At 43.1% G+C, this 20,211-nt stretch overlaps 1 protein-coding gene across 2 annotated transcripts in view; it reads right to left on the reverse strand.

Annotated features, from left to right (window-relative positions):
- The window catches only part of LOC129848224 (zinc finger protein 385A-like), a 96,050-nt gene that overhangs the window by 43,853 nt on the left and 31,986 nt on the right, over positions 1–20,211 (reverse strand). For both annotated transcript variants that reach the window (XM_055915642.1, XM_055915643.1), the window contains exon 2: positions 7,060–7,223. In XM_055915642.1, coding sequence (XP_055771617.1) covers positions 7,060–7,223 — 164 coding nt within the window. The remainder of the gene's footprint in view (positions 1–7,059; positions 7,224–20,211) is intronic.

A 20,211-nucleotide genomic window follows, 5' to 3' on the forward strand; every position in this document is an offset into this window, starting at 1 on the left:
TGAGACTGTGTCTCGACCTAGGTTGGGCAAAAGTAAACATGGCGGTGTTCGCCTTAGCAATCTCACTAGGATAAAGACCTCCTCCATTCCTGCCATTATTGAAAGAGATCGTGATACCTCACATCTCAAAATAGGGCTACTTAATGTTAGATCCCTCACTTCAAAGGCAGTTATAGTCAATGAAATAATCACTGATCATAATCTTGATGTGATTGGCCTGACTGAAACATGGCTTAAGCCTGATGAATTTACTGTGTTAAATGAGGCCTCACCTCCTGGTTACACTAGTGACCATATCCCCCGTGCATCCCGCAAAGGCGGAGGTGTTGCTAACATTTACGATAGCAAATATCAATTTACAACAAAAAAAAATGAAGTTTTCGTCTTTTGAGCTTCTAGTCATGAAATCTATGCAGCCTACTCAATCACTTTTTATAGCTACTGTTTACAGGCCTCCTGGGCCATATACAGCGTTCCTCACTGAGTTCCCTGAATTCCTATCGGACCTTGTAGTCATAGCAGATAATATTCTAATTTTGGTGATTTTAATATTCACATGGGAAAGTCCACAGACCCACTCCAAAAGGCTTTTGGAGCCATCATCGACTCAGTGGGTTTTGTCCAACATGTCTCTGGACCTACTCACTGCCACAGTCATACTCTGGACCTAGTTTTGTCCCATGGAATAAATGTTGTAGATCTTAATGTTTTTCCTCATAATCCTGGAATATCGGACCACCATTTTATTACGTTTGCAATCGCAATAAATAATCTGCTCAGTCCCCAACCAAGGAGCTTTAAAAGTCATGCTATAAATTCTCAGACAACACAAAGATTCCTTGATGTCCTTCCAGACTCCTTCTGCCTACCCAAGGACGTCAGAGGACAGAAATCAGTTAACCTGTTACGTTCGTCTTGTGGTGATTGAACGGACCAAGGCGCAGCGGGTGATGAATACATACTGAATTTATTTAACAGACGAAACACTGACAAAACAATAGAACAAACTACAAAACAATAAACGAAGGCAACAAACCTGAAACAAACGAACTTACATATAGACGAAGAACGCACGAACAGGAACAGACTACCTAAAACGAACGAACAAACGAAACAGTCCCATGTGGTATACACAGGAACAATCACCCACAAACAAACAGTGAGAACAACCTACCTTAATATGGCTCTCAATCAGAGGGAACGTCAAACACCTGCCTCTAATTGAGAACCATACCAGGCAACACATTAACCCAACATAGAAAACACATAACATAGACTACCCACCCCAACTCACGCCCTGACCAATTAAACACATACCAAACAACAGAAAACAGGTCAGGAACGTGACATAACCACCTAACTGAGGAACTCAATTTAACCTTGCGCAATACCCTAGATGCAGCTGCACCCCTAAAAACTAAAAACATTTGTCATAAGAAACTAGCTCCCTGGTATACAGAAAATACCCGAGCTCTGAAGCAAGCTTCCAGAAAATTGGAACGGAAATGGCGCCACACCGAACTGGAAGTCTTCCGACTAGCTTGGAAGGACAGTACCGTGCAGTATCGAAGAGCCCTCACTGCTGCTCGATCATCCTATTTTTCCAACTTAATTGAGGAAAATAAGAACAATCCAAAATGTATTTTTAATACTTTCGCAAAGCTAACTAAAACTCCTCTTTAAATCTGCGTATTCCTCCAAAGCTCAGCTGTCCTGAGTCTGCACAACTCTGCCAGGGCCTGGGATCAAGAGAGACACTTAAGTGTTTTAGTACTATATCTCTTGACACAATGATGAAAATAATCATGACATCTAAACCTTCAAGTTGCATACTGGACCCTATTCCAACTAAACTACTTAAAGAGCTGCTTCATGTGCTTGGCCCTCCTATGTTGAACATAATAAACGTCTCTCTATCCACCGGACGTGTACCAAACTCACTGAAAGTGGCAGTAATAAAGCCTCTCTTGAAAAAGCCAAACCTTGACCCAGAAAATATAAAAACTATCGGCCTATATAGAATCTTCCATCTTCCATTCCTCTCAAAAGAAATTGAAAAAGCTGTTGCGCAGCAACTCACTGCCTTCCTGAAGACAAACAATGTATACGAAATGCTTCAGTCTGGTTTTGGACCCCATCATAGCACTGAGACTGCACTTGTGAAGGTGGTAAATGACCCTTTAATGGCGTCAGACCGAGGCTCTGCATCTGTCCTCGTGCTACTAGACCTTAGTGCGGCCTTTGATACCGTCGATCACCACATTCTTTTGGAGAGATTGGAAACCCAAATTGGTCTACACGGACAAGTTCTGGCCTGGTTTAGATCTTATCTGTCGGAAAGATATCAGTTTGTCTCTGTGAATGGTTTGTCCTCTGACAAATCAACTGTACATTTCGGTGTTCCTCAAGTTTCCGTTTTAGGACCACTATTGTTTTCACTATATATTTTGCCTCTTGGGGGATGTCATTCGAAAACATAATGTTAACTTTAACAGCTATGCGGATGACACACAGCTGTACATTTCAATGAAACATGGTGAAGCCCCAAAATTGCCCTTGCTAGAAGCCTGTGTTTCAGACATAAGGAAGTGGATGGCTGAAAACGTTCTACTTTTAAACTCGGACAAAACAGAGATGCTTGTTCTAGGTCCCAAGAAACAAAGAGATCTTCTGTTAAATCTGACAATTAATCTTGATGGTTGTAAAGTCGTCTCAAATAAAACTGTGAAGGACCTTGGCGTTACTCTGGACCCTGATCTCTCTTTTGACGAACATATCAAGACTGTTTCAAGGACAGCTTTTTTCCATCTACGTAACATTGCAAAAATCCGACATTTTCTGTCCAACAATGATGCAGAAAAATTAAATCATGCTTTTGTTACTTCTAGGTTAGACTACTGCAATGCTCTACTTTCCGGCTACCCGGATAAAGCACTAAATAAACTTCAGTTAGTGCTAAATACGGCTGCTAGAATCCTGACTAGAACCAAAAAATTTGATCATATTACTCCAGTGCCAGCCTCCCTTCACTGGCTTCCTGTTAAGGCAAGGGCTGATTTCAAGGTTTTAGTGTTAACCTACAAAGCGTTACATGGGCTTGCTCCTACCTATCTTTCCGAGTTGGTCCTGCCGTACATACCTACACGTACGCTACGGTCACAAGACGCAGGCCTCCTAATTGTCCCTAGAATTTCTAAGCAAACAGCTGGAGGCAGAGCTTTCTCCTATAGATCTCCATTTTTATGGAATGGTCTGCCTACCCATGTGAGAGACGCAGACTCGGTCTCAACCTTTAAGTCTTTACTGAAGACTTATCTCTTCAGTAGGTGATATGATTGAGTGTAGTCTGGCCCAGGAGTGTGAAGGTGAACGGAAAGGCTCTGGAGCAACGAACCGCCCTTGCTGTCTCTGCCTGGCCGGTTCCCCTCTCTCCACTGGGATTCTCTGCCTCTAACCCTATTACAGGGGCTGAGTCACTGGCTTACTGGTGCTCTTTCATGCCTTCCCTAGGAGGGGTGCGTCACTTGAGTGGGTTGAGTCACTGACATGATCTTCCTATCTGGGTTGGCGCCCCCCCTTGGTTTGTGCCGTGGCGGAGATCTTTGTGGGCTATACTCGGCCTTGTCTCAGGATTGTAAGTTGGTGATGGAAGATATCCCTCTAGTGGTGTGGGGGCTGTGCTTTGGCAAAGTGGGTGGGGTTATATCCTTCCTGTTTGGCCCTGTCCGGGGGTATCATCGGATGGGGCCACAGTGTCTCCTGACCCCTCCTGTCTCAGCCTCCAGTATTTATGCTGCATTAGTTTATGTGTTGGGGGACTAGGGTCAGTTTGTTATATCTGGAGTACTGTCTTATCTGGTGTCCTGTGTGAATTTAATTATGCGCTCTCTAATTCTCTCTTTCTCTCTTTCTTTCTCTCTCTCGGGGGACCTGAGCCTTAGGACCATGCCTCAGGACGACCTGACATGATGACTCCTTGCTGTCCCCAGTCCACCTGGCCGTGCTGCTGCTCCAGTTTCAACTGTTCTGCCTGCGGCTATGGAACCCTGACCTGTTCACTGGACGTGCTACCTGTCCCAGACCTGCTGTTTTCAACTCTCTAGAGACCGCAGGAGATACTCTTAATGATCAGCTATGAAAAGCCAACTGACATTTACTCCTGAGGTGCTGCACCCTCGACAACTACTGTGATTATTATTATTTGAACATGCTGGTCATTTCTGAACATTTGAACATCTTGGCCATGTTCTGTTATAATCTCCACCCGGCACAGCCAGAAGAGGACTGGCCACCCCTCATAGCCTGGTTCCTCTCTAGGTTTCTTCCTGGGTTTTGGCCTTTCTAGGGAGTTTTTCCTAGCCACCGTGCTTCTACACCTGCATTGCTTGCTGTTTGGGGTTTTAGGCTGGGTTTCTGTATAGCACTTTGAGATATCAGCTGATGTACGAAGGGCTATATAAATAAATTTGATTTGATTTGAAGTAGCATTAACATTAGTTTTAACGTGCATTATAGGCCTTGATATTTACCAGTTATTTATGCTTACTAAATATTGGTGGGTCAAGTTGTCCGTCGTCATCATTGGGGTTATGGAGAGGGGCAAACTGTTTGGGAATCATCTCGCATATCTTCTGGGTGATAGGATTAATTCCCTTGGACGGAGGCCCCTATCCGGCTCCGGTCTGAAATAGCCCCCGCCTCTTCTCTGCCACATCCTTCTTGGCTTTTGCTTTAATCTATGTCGATCCATTGCATATGTTGCATAAAATGGCCCAGGTATTTTCCTTCTTTTTGACAGTCGTGTTGTCTGTCTTTTAATCCTCCAGTACGTTACTAAATTCCTCCATCAGCTCCAACAATAGTTTTTTTTCCTAAATGAAGAATTTTGAACTTCTTTGACATGCCATGATGAGGTGGCTAGCGGACAAATAATACATGTCTAAATAACCTTAAGAAATGACAATTATAAATTATAGTGTATGCTAGCTAGCTCAGTTTATAAACTAGCTAGCTACAGTAGCTACTGTTAGCTAACCAATTCGTTTTCTGTCTTGTACTGGCAAATAACAGATTTTATTTCAAATCCGCCAACCCATGAGAACCTTTCACGATGGAGTTTCAGTAGTTCTAACATTACATTGTTTATTTTATCAAGGAACAGCAACTTTGTGGCCTCATTGGTCAAGTAGGCTAGCTACTTCGCTTCAACTCACGAAATACATCATAAATTGGTGTAACATGTCACTAATCATAGTTTAAAACCGTTAATCATAGATTTAATGATCCAGATTTAAAATTAAGTGGAACAACACATCTCTGATTAATTTAAAATCTAAATTTACAAAACCTAGATTAGCTCTAATCCTAGATTAATTTAAACCATGTTGGTGAACCCCACCCTCTATGTTTTGACCATGACAGTTTACAATCTAAGGTAACACCAAGTAATCATCATGTCACCAAAATAAAACCCTTGATATTTATTGGAAAGGAGCATCAAGCTCATCACCTTTCACCACCCTGTTAAATTCATCATAACTTGCCTTCCCGAGTTGTAGTGGGAGGGACCACACAACATGTCATCGCTTGACTCCAACTTTACTTCCATATGACGGTTATTATATCAATACTTGGACATAATAGCGTTTCCACCGCCATTTCTGGCGTAATCAATTTCACAGACACAAAAAGATCCCACCTTGACTAGCGAATTTGGTTTTGTCGACATTTGGAAGGTTACTGACAAATTTGCTGTTTCCATCATTGCTGTTTCCTTTCATTACGTTTTTATCGGACGAACTTTACACGCATAAAATGATTGGATGGAAACCTGGTCTGCTGCTTGCCTGTGTGTGCGTGAAAGTGCGTGTGTGTGTGCGCGCGTGTGTGTGTGAGCCCATCTGTGTGTGTGCCGCTCTCACGCGTGCGTGCGCACCACTGTTTGTCGCTGACCTTCACTTGAAACCCAATCTGGAAATGAACTGAATGGGGCCTTGTCTAAAAACGCTGACTATGTGGAACGCTGGCTGTGTCACTTATAAAATTGATTAGCCATAACTTATTGTATTGCAGTAAAACGCTTGCCTGGTCATTTTGTGTATATGCAGAGCCTCATGCTGCCACAGGGAGTTGTAATCACTTGTCCACTGATTATTGAGGGTCATCCTATAAAACCACACCACTTCATTAGAATACATCCCCTGTCTTCATTCATGAGAAGACACCTCTAAATGACAGGCACATTCATCCCACTGTCCTCTATCCAGGAATATTATGCGAAACCAAAGCCAATTACGATTAATAATCTGTCAGACACACTGCGACAGGTACAAGTACAAATAATATTCTGTCAGACAGCCTGCATCAAGACTGCACTAGTGGTATATTTCAAGTTATGGGCTAGTCATTTACTATATCTCTCTGCTGCATTCTGTCCTGTGTTGTTGTAAACATGACCGTGTTGTTTTGAATATGACTGTTTTTGTGTATATGCTTTTCAATGTAAACCCACACATGGAAACAACCATGCAGCTGGATATTCTGTGGAATGCTACTCTGTTTGATGTGTTGAGACATTAGAGTTGATGTGTGAAATCTTCCCCTTGGTCTGACTAGTCAGTGCCACGTCATTAGATAGATAGCATTGACTATTCACAATGTACTGCATAAGGCAAAATATGAAGTTGGCAACAAACATGTACAGTGTATAGATGTATTTTTACAGTAAACAGTAGGCTATATTTCCCCCGCTAAAACAGAGTGTATGACCTCTGAATATACAGTCAGGGTGGAAACTCATTGTGTATGCTTTATTTTCGTGCTCTTGGGAACCTGGCCAAGTGGAGAGGTGACCCTGTGTGTGCCTGCCTGCTGCTGTCCACTCAGCCACAGTCCTGAAGTTGTAAAAGAAGCTGACACAGGGGGATGGGGAGTCTACATGCGTGTGTATGCTGTGTTAGTCTGTGTCTATGATGTGTTAGTATGAGGTGTGTGTGTGTGTGTGTGTGTGTGTGTGCACATGTGTGTGTGCGCATGTGTGTGTGGAGTCCGTTTACTCACTGTTGAGTAACTGTTGGTGTTGAAGTTGTGGAACAGGCCCATGCTGTGTTGTGGTGGAGCTGTGTCCATGGGGAACTGCAGGAACTGCTTCATGTCCAGTGGGGGCGGGATCACCGTGGGGGTCCTGAGGAAGGCAGGGACCGCCCCCGGACGGTTCATGCTGCCTGGAGAGAGACAGACAGAGGGAGAGAGATGGTTTATTCAGAATATATCTAAACAGTCAGTGGTATTTTTCTATTGTTTGTCAATGTAACAGAATGTACTCCTTCACTTCCCGGGACAAAGTGATGTCCATAAATATTGTCCATAAATGTTCAGCAGTGTGGTACTGGGGTGATGATCTGTAGTGTAAAAGACACACACACACACACACACACACACACACACACACACACACACACACACACACACACACACACACACACACAGACACCTATAGAAGGACTCACTCAGTACTCTGCTCAATCCCCCCTCTCCTCAATCACTAACAAACAGCATCTCAGAGATTGAGAGCGAAAGAGAGAGAGAGAGAGAGAGAGAGAGAGAATGAGAAAGAAAGAGAGAGAGATGGGGGGGTAAAGACTAGCTCTACACTTGACATCCACCTCTCCTCTAATCAGCCATTCCCTCTGAGCCCAGCTCCTCTGAGAGACAGAATAAACACAGACATCCACTCTGCATCATGCCTTTCCTCTCCCCTTCTCTTCTCCTGTGCTCTCTCTCCCTCAAACCTTCTCTCTATCCATCCCTCCCTCCCCCTGCATTCTCTCTGGCGGTTAAGCAGTGGTGAAAGCTTGCACTTGAGTCTACTGTGACGGGGGAGGCTAAGCTCACAGCTGGAGCGCTGCAGATATCAACCTAGCTCCCCCGTATTCTTCTCTCACTTTCTCTCTCTCTCTCTCTCTCTCTCTCTCTCTCTCTCTCTCTCTCTCGCTCCCTCACTCTGTGCACCGCTTCCTCTCCCCATTTCAAACTCTCTTTTTTCTGCCTCTGTGCTTCTGTAACCCTCTACCCTCCCTTACTCCATGACTCTCCTGCTGGCATTCCTATTTCCTCTCTCTCTCTCTCTCTCTCTCTCTCTCTCTCTCTCTCTCTCTCTCTCTCTCTCTCTCTCTCTCTCTCTCTCTCTCTCTCTCTCTCTCTCTCTCTCATGCTCTTCATTCCTCTCCTCCTCTCCACCATTATCCCTCTTTTTAGTGTACAATCAGAATTTGTTTAGTTTTTTTGTTGCCTTTTATTGCGGGTGCCATTGTGACTGTAGCTACTTAAAAAATTTGCTACATTTGGAAAACCAAATGTACAAATCCGAAACGCTGTGAGCAGAAGCTATTTTAGTTGTGAGAGAGGAAGATCCTTTGAATAGGAGAGACTTGAAGAGGATCGTCAATGAGCTGTCAGTATTAGAGTTTCTCTAGCCCTCTCTCTCTCTCTCTCTCTCTCTCTCTCTCTCTCTCTCACTCTCTCTCTCCCTCTCTCCCTCTTCCTCTCCCCAGAAGCAAAAAGGCTGTCACAGCTTAAGCTCAGCTGCAACCGGTCTGTGTGGCTGCTGGTCCTGACATGCCTCCAAGTCTCTGTAGTGAGGGCGGGAAACAGAGAGAGACAGATCTCCTGAAAAAGTAAGAAATAGAAAATGTGATGGAAAGGGGGAGAGAGAAAGAGAAGGATGGGGGGTCGGCAGCTCACATGATGGTCGTCATCACCTCTCCTAAACTGACCGCAGTCAGGAATTGTCTGTTACTACCTCTGACTTGTTCCAGAACCATCTATAACTACACACCTACCATAAACACCACCATTCTCACATAGGGAAGTGGGAGAATGAGAGAAAAGAGGACTGAAGGAGATGATGATGCGGTGTAGGGAATAATTACATAATCAAAGAAGTGGATGAAATGATTTAATGATACTAGAACCCCCAGTTTCGCTTCTCTTATCTCAACTATTCACTTCTCGTACTTCTGTACTGTTCCGCCTCAGTGTGCATTGGCAAACCATCATTTCAGGTCACATGGTATTAATATCTATAGGTCAAACCATGTGCTACCATATCACGAACATACATTTACTCAACAGGCTCATTACATATACATGTAACACATTACACACTACACACATATACAAACATATTACACCCATACACTACTAGTGCATGAACACATAGACACATAGACATACACATCAAATTGGCCAGTGTTAACTAGTGTTGATTTTTTGAATGGTTTAGGCAGTCTCCAAACCCTGACAGTAATTGTGAATGCAGGTTGCGAGTGAATAAAAATTCCAATTGTTGGATGTCCTAACTCTGGCTGGATTCTAATAGGAATTACACATCACTTTGCAAGCCAGGATAATGTGACTTGCAGGCCTGATGTGGCCTGTAAACCAGGAGGTGCCTAACACCATTGGGTTAGTGTCACGCCCTGACCATAGATTGCTTTGTATGTTTCTATTTTTTGTTTGGTCAGGGTGTGATGTGGGTGGGCATTCTATGTTTGTATGTCTATGTTGTCTATTTCTTTGTGTTTGGCCGTGTGTGGTTCTCAATCAGAGGCAGCTGTCTATCGTTGTCTCTGATTGAGAACCATATTTAGGTAGCCTGTTTTCCCACTTCGAGTTGTGGGTGATTATTTTCTGTTTAGTGTTTTTCGTCACCTTACAGGACTGTTCGTTTGTCATTTTTGTTGTTTTGTTCAGTGTTCAGTTGTTTTATTAAAATAGTGAACACTTACCACGCTGCACCTTGGTCCTCCTCTCCTTCTCCCGACGACGTTCGTTACATTTAGGGTAAAACTTGGCCATCAAAGTAAGGCCTTATGATATATGTAAACTATTGTCATAAACAGTTTAATTTTAATAATAACATTTAACTACAGCAGGAACACTTGGTGAAGTCCACAGGACTGAAAATGAACGAATTCCACAGCCATGTCTCTGTCAATAACAAATACAGTCATGGGTGGTAACTGCAAATCACTCAAAGGCAACGCACACTGGGAAATTATATTCGATTCGTTAGTGGGTGCGTGGCATTCAAATATTTATTTTTGGCCACCTGTGACTGGAAGTGTTGTACCAGTTTAAGGGGTCTATGGTTATGTTAATTACAATTTGAGCATGTCGGCTGCCAGTTCTGAAGTCTTTGTAAATGCTTACATAAGAGCATGTGGCAATAAAGACTTGTAAATATTATTGTATTGTCCTTCACTCAACACTGAGTGGCCTTGTCAAGAGATACCTCTTGGTGTAATGGTTAAAAATACAATATAAGATGTTATTGCGTAACAATGAACGTGTTAATTCCCTAACACTGATAAAGTATGACAACGTCAGCACTAAGTACAGTGTTAATTTAACACTGTCGGTGTTGATTTAACACGTGATAATTTGCTGTGCATGATATCCTGCATCTACCTTAAAAGATGCAGTCTGAGCCAAGCAGACAGTGGCTGGACAGCAGCACAGCCTTCCATCCTGTCTTATTGAGTGATTTACAATGGCATCAGATCAGTGAACACACACGCACGCGCACACACACACACACACACACACACACACACACACACACACACACACACACACACACTTTTCCAGCGACAAAGGAGAGAGACAGCATTGATCTGACATGGTCGGAGTGGTGCTAAAGTGTTAAACTCCTGCCAAACTCTATAAATCTCCATCTCTCTCTCCTTCTCTCCTTTAAGACAGCCCTGTTCTGTCTGTCCTCCCCTATTCCCTTTGCTTATCACTTTTCTGCCCCAAATGCAAATGTTTGGCTGAGGAGAAGATCAATGGTAGCGTAATAGCTTATTGAATTGTACAGGGGTTAGGAGAGAGATGGAGGAGAGAGACATGGAGATAGAGAATGAGAGAAAGAGATGTAGGGAGAGAGACATGGAGATGAAGAAGGAGAGAGAAAGAGATGGAGGGAGAGAGAGAGACATGGGGACAGAGAAGGAGCGAGAAAGAGACAGAGGGATAGAGACATGGAGATAGAGAAGGAGGGATAGAGACATGGAGATAGAGAAGGAGAGAGAAAGAGATGGAGGGAGAGAGAAAGAGATGCAGGAAATGAGATGAAGTGAGAGAGATTATGAGATGGAGGGAAAGACTGTGTGTAGGTTGACATGTGGATTGATATTTTTACCTCTTCCTCCACCAATACTTTCTCCCAACCCTACAAACATCATTATGGTATAATGAATTGATGAGTTGATGAAGACAGTGAACCTTGAGATAATGTTGTACTGTCACACAAGAAATGGGAATTGACAATTTAACAGTTCCTCTGTGTTTGTGTTCTTTTGCATATCTTCATTTACATTTTTTATTGGCCAGTCTGAGATATGGCTTTTTCTTTGCAACTCTGCCTAGAAGGCCAGAATCCCGGAGTTGCCTCTTCATTGTTGACGTTGAGACTGGTGTTTTGCGGGTATTATTTAATGAAGCTGCCAGTTGAGGACTTGTGAGGCGTCTGTTTCTCAAACTAGACACTCTAATGTACTTGTCCTCTTGCTCAGTTGTGCACCGGGGCCTCCCACTCCTCTTTCTCTAACTGGTGAAAAATCAGCCATTTCCAGCTACAATAGTCATTTAAAACATTATCAATGTCTACACTGTATTTCGGATCAATTTGATGTTATTTTAATGGACAAAAAATGTGCTTTTCCTTCAAAAACAAGGACAATCTGAACAGTAGTGTATATAAAATATATATGAAAAATGTTTACCTATAGAAAATATATACAAGTAAATATATCATTATATGAGTGCTGCATTACTGCTTATGGTAATGGTAATGTATATGTATTGGTTTGACCTTGACACAATGTCTGCCCTCCATGAATTCCCAGTCTCCCCCAACAGTCTAGCAAGAGCACATGGCTCACAGATATACACACACACACACACACACACACACACACACACACACACACACCGCCCCCCACCCCCCCCACACCCATGCACATACCCAGCTGTGCCTAAGGCTGCTGAAATTGGCAATTCATTTACCCAATTCAGACTTAATGATCACAGAGGTAATGCCAAAGTCAGTGATGTAGTGGAGCCTCTCAGTATTCCCTGCCTGTCTCTATCTCTATCTCTGTCTCGACCTCACTCCGCTCAGGGGAACCAGGGCTACTACTGATGTGTTGTCTCGCCACCACCTCCCCCAATGAAAACCTGATAAGAGGCAACGCCGGAGGGTCCCTATAAAACCACTGCATTGAGGCCAACGCTACACATGCACACACACTCACACTGTGGATTAGTTTAACATTAGGCTAAACACATGATGATGCCAGTCTGCCACATCTGCATGTCAATGGGGCTGCTGCTGCACAGCCAGCTGAGAGACAAGCTAGCTAGCTACTGTACTGGATTAACCAAAAGCTCCTGACAAAAGGCTGTTTAACAGCTGCCAGCGAGCAGGGAGCAAGGAGGGGAGAGCTGGGATGAAACTGTAGCATAAGACAATTCTGGACCAACTGCAGATCCCTTATCCACTGGATCTGCTGGATTTGTACTGGCCATTGTGATGTCACAAGGTGACTTACTCTGCACTGACAGCAATTCGGGAGATAAATGATTACAATTATTATCAGGGCAATCAATCGCACACCGCATCAGTTACAGAGATGGATTGTTATTTAATCCTCTGTTGCTCTGCAGCCAAAATGCTGCCCAGGAAAGTCTTCTATTCGCAAAAACTTGTACAATCATCCCATATATTGAGACTCTCATTTTATAATCATACATTATAGGTTCAGTTGTGTAAATGTTGTGTAAATGTTCTCTACTGTATGTTGTGTCATTCACAGAACCACAGTGCTAATGTTTTTATGCGGGGGAAAGATGCTCCTCTCTCTGTGTCGCATTCTGCCACTGTGAAGGATTGACCTGGGCATGAAATTGTATTTACTGCAGCTTAGCTTACCCTTCAGCCAAAGACAGCTATTTTGACCTACGCAGGGGGCACACACACACACACACGCACACGCACACGCACACGCACACGCACACGCACACGCACACACACACATATGCGCACACACACACACACACACACACATATGCGCACACACACACACACACATATGCGCACACACACACACACACACACATATGCGCACACACACACACACACACATATGCGCACACACACACACACACACACAAATGCGCACACACACACACACACACATATGCACACACACACACACACACATATGCACACACACACACACACACGCACACACACACACACACACACACACACACACACACACACATGCATGCAAACACACACAAGCATGTATACACACACACACACACACAAAAGCATGCACATGCACGCAAACACACACACAAATACCAACACACATGCAAGCTTGCAAGAACATGTGCAAGCACACACACACACAAGTATCCTACACACACATAATAATAATATTGATTTAGAATCCATGGGGAGTGTAATTAGCTAAAGTCACAGACATTTGTTCTTAATGACTTCTTCAGAGGGCGAATGAGAACTTTACAAGAGAAACACACACACACTTATCAATTGCAAATAGTTGTCCTTGGAAATAAGTACATGCCTAAATTAGATAGATTTATTCAGTCAGAGCCTAGTATGTTCTCTCGTTATCTCTCTTCCAGTCCCAAATGATAATTACAGCGCCATCAGAAGTTAATTCTTAATGGACACAATAACTACCAGGGCACAATGTGTTCCTGTCATATCACCTCACGGGCCTGACACTCATTCACATAATGATCTATTACTTCTTCCGCTGAAGGTGAGCTCAGCATCACAGAGTGAGAGAGGCATAGAGGAGGTGAGGGAGAACACATTGTTCACTTCAGCCTTCATCTGGCTTTAATGATAGATGCTCTGCACCTCAGTGACCAGGTTTAAACGCTGCCTCAGAGTTTGCTGTGAACTTTGACAAGTGCACTCTGTGTGTGTAGGGAAGAATGTGTGTGTTAGAGATAGAGTTTGGGGAAACTGTCAGGGATTTCGAAATGTATAAGTGATTTAGAAGTCTTTTTAAAAATATTATTCTGCACTGTCTGCAGACAGTGTGCGTGTTACAGAGAATAACAGTGTGTGTATGTAAATATGGTATGTCATTGAATGTTTGTTTGAGTGCTCACTGTAAAAACATATTTGTTGTTTCAACATATTATTTCCAGTCATAAAGTTGCATGGACTTTTTCAAGCACTATCAACTTAAAATGTCAAGCTATCCAACTTACACCACATTTACTTTGACTAATACAAGATAGGTAAGGCAACTGCACCATTTGTCAGCATAACCTACTGCTTATAGTTGAATCAGTTTAGGTTTAAGCAGAGATAGCTAGCTTCCATATATTCAATTAAGCTAACTGTCCAGTTAAATAGACTATATATTGACTAAACAACCCTAACCATGATACAATAGAGCTTTCAGTAGGGAACATTATGCTCCCATCTGTCTCTTGATCATGCATTTATTTTTACATTTTTTAAATAATTGTCTTTTTCATTTCACCAACAGGCCACTTAACCTCAACGACATTTTCAGTAACGGTTACTGCAACGTTTTACTTGTTACTTTATACATGTGGTTGTTTATCTACCTTTGTTGAATGCACTGACTGAAGTCAAATCAAATCAAAGTTTATTTGTCACGTGCGCTGAATACAACAGGTATTACAACAGGTACCTTACAGTGAAATGCTTACTTACAGGCTCTAACCAATATTGCAAAAAAGGTATTAGGTGAACAATAGGTAAGTAAAGAAATAAAACAACAGTAAAAAGACAGGCTATATGCAGTAGTGAGGCTATAAAAGTAGTGAGGCTACATACAGACACCGGTTAGTCAGGCTGATTGAGGTAGTATGTACATGTAGATATGGTTAAAGTGACTATGCATATATGATGAACAGAGAGTAGCAGTAGCGTAAAAGAGGGGTTGGTGGGTGGTGGGACACAATGCAGATAGCCCGGTTAGCCAATGTGCGGGAGCACTGGTTGGTCGGCCCAATTGAGGTAGTATGTACATGAATGTATAGCTAAAGTGACTATGCATATATGATAAACAGAGAGTAGCAGCAGCGTAAAAAGAGGGGTTGCGGGGGAACACAATGCAAATAGTCCTGGTAGCCATTTGATTACCTGTTCAGGAGTCTTATGGCTTGGGGGTAAAAAACTGTTGTGAAGCCTTTTTTTGTCCTAGACTTGGCACTCCGGTACCACTTGCCATGCGAAAGTAGAGAGAACAGTCTATGACTGGGATGGCTGGGGTCTTTGACCATTTTTAGGGCCTTCCTCTGACACAGCCTGGATGGCAGGCAGCTTAGCCCCAGTGATGTACTGGGCCGTACGCACTACCCTCTGTAGTGCCTTGCGGTCAGAGGCCAAGCAATTGCCGTACCAGGCAGTGACGCAACCAGTCAGGATGCTCTCGATGTTGCAGCTGTAGAACCTTTTGAGGATCTCAGGACCCATGCCAAATATTTTTTGTTTCCTGAGGGGGAATAGGCTTTGTCGTGCCCTCTTCACGACTGTCTTGGTGTGTTTGGACCATTCTAGTTTGTTGTTGATGTTGACACCAAGGAACTTGAAGCTCTCAACCTGCTCCACTACAGCCCCATCGATGAGAATGGGGGCGTGCTCGGTCCTCCTTTTCATGTAGTCCACAATAATCTCCTTAGTCTTGGTTACGTTGAGGGATAGGTTGTTATTCTGGCATCACCCGGCCAGGTCTCTGACTTCCTCCCTATAGGCTGTCTCGTTGTTGTCGGTGATCAGGCCTACCACTGTTGTGTCGTCTGCAAACATAATGATGGTGTTGGAGTCATGCCTGGCCATGCAGTCGTGGGTGAACAGGGAGTACAGGAGGGGACTGAGCATGCACCCCTGGGGGGCTCCAGCGTTGAGCATCAGCGTGGCAGATGTGTTGCTACCTACCCTCATCACCTAGGGGGCGGCCCGTCAGGAAGTCCAGGATCCAGTTCCAGAGGTAGGTGTTTAGTCCCAGGATCCTTAGCTTAGTGATGAGCTTTGAGGGTACCATGGTGTTGAACGCTGAGCTGTAGTCAATGCATAGCATTCTCACATAAGTGTTCCTTTTGTCCAGGTGGGAAAAGGCAGTGTGTAGTGCAATAGAGATTGCATCATCTGTGGATCTGTTTGGGCGGTATGCAAATTAAGGTGGGTCTAGGGTTTCTGGGATGATGGTGTTGATGTGAGCCATGACCAACCTTTCAAAGCACTTCATGGCTACAGACGTGAGTGCTACGGATCTGTAGTCATTTAGGCAGGTTGCCTTTGTGTTCTTAGGCACAGGGACTATGGTGGTCTGCTTGAAACATGTTGGTATTATAGACTTAATCAGGGACATGTTGAAAATGTCAGTGAAGACACCTGCCAGTTGGTCAGCACATGCCCAGAGCACACGTCCTGGTAATCCGTCACTCTGCTAAATTACCAAAATGTCAATGTAAAAAATGTACGGTTGCAAAGAATGCTGGGTGTATTTCTAATGAGCGCTGCCCCCCCAAAAAACATTTTTTTTATTCAGCACAACTTTTATGTTATTTCAGTAGATTTCACTTCATGGTTGTGAATTTCTAAGTTGAGCAAACACGTAGTTTTTAGCTGATTCAATTTGATTTCATAGGTTAAGACAATTTGAGTGAGTTGACCATTTTAGTTGACTTAGATATATAAAACAAGTCATTTTGAGTGATTCTCAATATATTTTTTTACAGTACTTGTGTGTGTGTGCGTGTGACTGCGTGTGTGTGTCCAGTGATGGTGGCAGCCATGATGTCTCCAGTGGTGAACACAACTATACTCTCGCTCTGCCCCATCAGACTTCTCTGTAGTTATTTTTAAGACACTGTTTAACCTTGTTTTACGCATGTGATGTCAGAATACACTTACTAGCTAGGTTTCCATCCAATTGGTGAAAGATTTTCATAAGAATATTCTAAAATCTGCATAAAAACAATATGCAAATTTTTCCACCAGAGATATGTTTCCATCAAATTGACTTGTTGCAGATAAATTCCCATGTACTGTATAACAAAATACTACTTAAACGGGTTTCCATCGCATTCTCATCTCTACCGATGGTTTAGTCCCCAAAAATGTTATATAGCGAATGTGCACACTCTGGTATTGGCACGTGCGCTCTAGCCAACAGCTCGCAGATACAGTGCAGGTATAGCCTACATGATGAGATTATTTTATTTGTCAAACGGCAGCCAAGCATCGATTATTATGTCACCAGAATAAGACCCTCATCGTCCTGCACTTTCACCACGCTGTGAAGTTCATCAGAACTTACTTTTTCTGTAGCCTAATAAACTGCAAGGTTTCCTGAGTCGTACTGGGAGGACCACACAACATGTCATTGTCAAGATGGCGTAGCAGTCAGATGTCCATTGTCCTCGTCTTGTCCCGTGTATATATATTTTATATATTTTTCTTCGCATATCTTTTTATATATATATTCTTTTCTTCTTAAAAACTCAACTTCAAAACACTCTCCTGCAACCCACCTCACCAAATGTGGTGCGGATCTGTTTTTTTTCTTCCTCAAAAGTATTATTCACCTCGTATCCGAAATCTACAACAGAAGCTAACAAGCTAACCAGAAGTTAGCCAGCTCACAAGCTAACGTTAGTAGTTCAGCTAACCACAGCTAGCGCTCATCAGCTATCCTTTAGCTCGGAACACTATTGCCAGTTTTGTACAACGCGACTCAGACCAGAGCATACCAGACCTATTTTCTCTCCATATCCCCGGATTTTTACCTCAAGCTCTGGACATTTACACCTGGATCTTGCAGCTAACTAGCTGCTATCCGAGTGACTATCGGCTAACATCAATTCCGGAGCAAACACCAATTATCCCGGAGCTAGCCAGCTGAAGAGTTCCATCAGCCACTCCTGGGCTACAATCACCTGTCCGGACCCGTTTTACTAACGATGCGGAGCCCCACCGGGCCTTCACGACTGGGATACCGACGTTATCTGCCCGAGGGAGTATTTCAACCGGCCCCTCCATCGCGACGTAACCTGAACGTCCATATACTAACTGCGGCCCGCTAATCGTTAGCTGTCTTGAGCATATCGGCTGCTATCTGAACAGGTCTATCGAACAATCTTCTTAGGCCACTTTAAAACCTGTTATGGCTGCACGCTGAATATTGAAAAAACTGGAAAATGTGTGCACATTTTCAAACGGCCTCCTAAGAAACTTTTTATTTTCCAATATGCATATATTTACTACTGTTGGATAGATAACAGTCTGTAGTTTCTAAAAAGGTTTGAATTGTTTCTCTAAGTCGAACAGAAATATTTTTACAGCCATTTTCCCAGCCGAATTGAGTTTCCCAAAATGCGATGTGTCTCTTTAAGACCTTCTCTATAAAAGGCCATTTGACTTGGGACGATAGGGACACGTCAGAGGCGTACGTCAGACTGTAATGCGGAAGTGAGAATTGAAAGGGGTCGAATATCTCGTCCCTGGACTGAATAACAGAACTTCTTGTGAGACATGCGCAGTTAAAATAAAAATCCGGGCGCGAAGGATAATTTGATCTCGGCTTCTGGAACAAGGTAGATAACTTTGAATATGATGCCTGACTACGATATTATTTGCTACATGTCACAATCATCCTAAAGGTTGTTTTTTCAATATACTTTAATTATATTATTGCAATTTATTCTGGACTTTAGATGTGAAACGACGGAAGAATTTTTTGAAGAAACGCTTTCTGGCGCAGCAATGCTACCGTGCTAGCTAACCAAAGAGGGAAATCATTCGTTCTGGAACCCAACTAAAGACTCTACTGGACATTGGACCCCGTTACAACATTCTGATGGAGTACCAAGAAAGATAAGACCCAATTTGGGATGCTTTTTCATATATATGTCGAACTGTTGAATGCTAACGCTGCTAACTATGCTAGGCTAGCGCTTGACTAGAATCAATGCTGCCTTATGCTAGCTTATGATGTTAGCTAATATAACGATATATTGTGTTTTCGCTGTAAAACACTTCAAAAATCGGAAATGTTGTCTGTATTCACAAGATATCTGTCTTTCATTAGTTATCCACCATATGTTTTTCTGAAATGTTTTATGAGGTGTAATTAGTAGCCGACGTTGGTGTATGTATTTTCTCTGGCTACTCCCGGCTGGATTCAGACTGTAGCTATGTATTAGCATTTTTGGGTAGCATCAATGTAAAACTGATTTATAGCTAAAATATGCACTTTTTATGAACAAAACATAGATTTATTGTGTAACATGTTATATGACTGTCATCTGAGGTCGTTTTTTCTGGGCTCTTTAGGTTGGTTTTAGTTTATTTCGGTTGGTTGTGCATGCTACTTCAATCATAATTCATACTTCATAATCATAATTCATACGTGTCTGTCCACTTTTGTATTTGGTGGTGAGCTAACATAAATATATGTGGTGTTTTCTCTGTAAAACATTTAAAAAATCGGACATGTTGGCTGGATTGACAAGATGTTTATCTTTCAAATGCTGTATTGGACTTGTTAATGTGTAAAAGTTAAATATTTTAAAAAAATAGATTTTGAATTTCGCGCTCTGCAGCTGTTGTCATTTTCGGTCCGAGGTCGGGCTTGCACCCCAAACAGGATAACTATTTTGACAATTGGATTGGTCCCCTCTACCACACGGAACCCCACTAATCTACCGACGGAATTGCACGGCGTGGCTAAAAACAGACCTCCATCTTCTGCTAGCTTGCTACCCATGACTAGCTGTCTGAATCACGAAGCTAGCACCAGTTAGCAAACACAATTTTACAACTCACAACCTCTCTTTCGCCACCGCCATCCGGCTTGGATTCTCTGTCGACACGACCACGTCTGGTCTGCAGACAAATACCCCATCCGCTGCGCCCTCAACCGGCCTCCGTCTGAGCAGACCCCCTCCGTCTGAGCAGACCACCCCCCCGGGCTACTAACTTTAAACGCCGCGGGCTAGCTTAGTGGAGGCCTCACTACTCCATCTACGGCTGCCCCCTGGACACTATGATCACTTGGCTACATAGCTTATGCCTGCTTGACTGTCCATTAATTCACGGTACTCCATTCTGTTTATTTGTGTTTT

This window comes from Salvelinus fontinalis, chromosome 3, assembly GCF_029448725.1.
Source record: "Salvelinus fontinalis isolate EN_2023a chromosome 3, ASM2944872v1, whole genome shotgun sequence".
NCBI lineage: Eukaryota > Metazoa > Chordata > Actinopteri > Salmoniformes > Salmonidae > Salvelinus > Salvelinus fontinalis.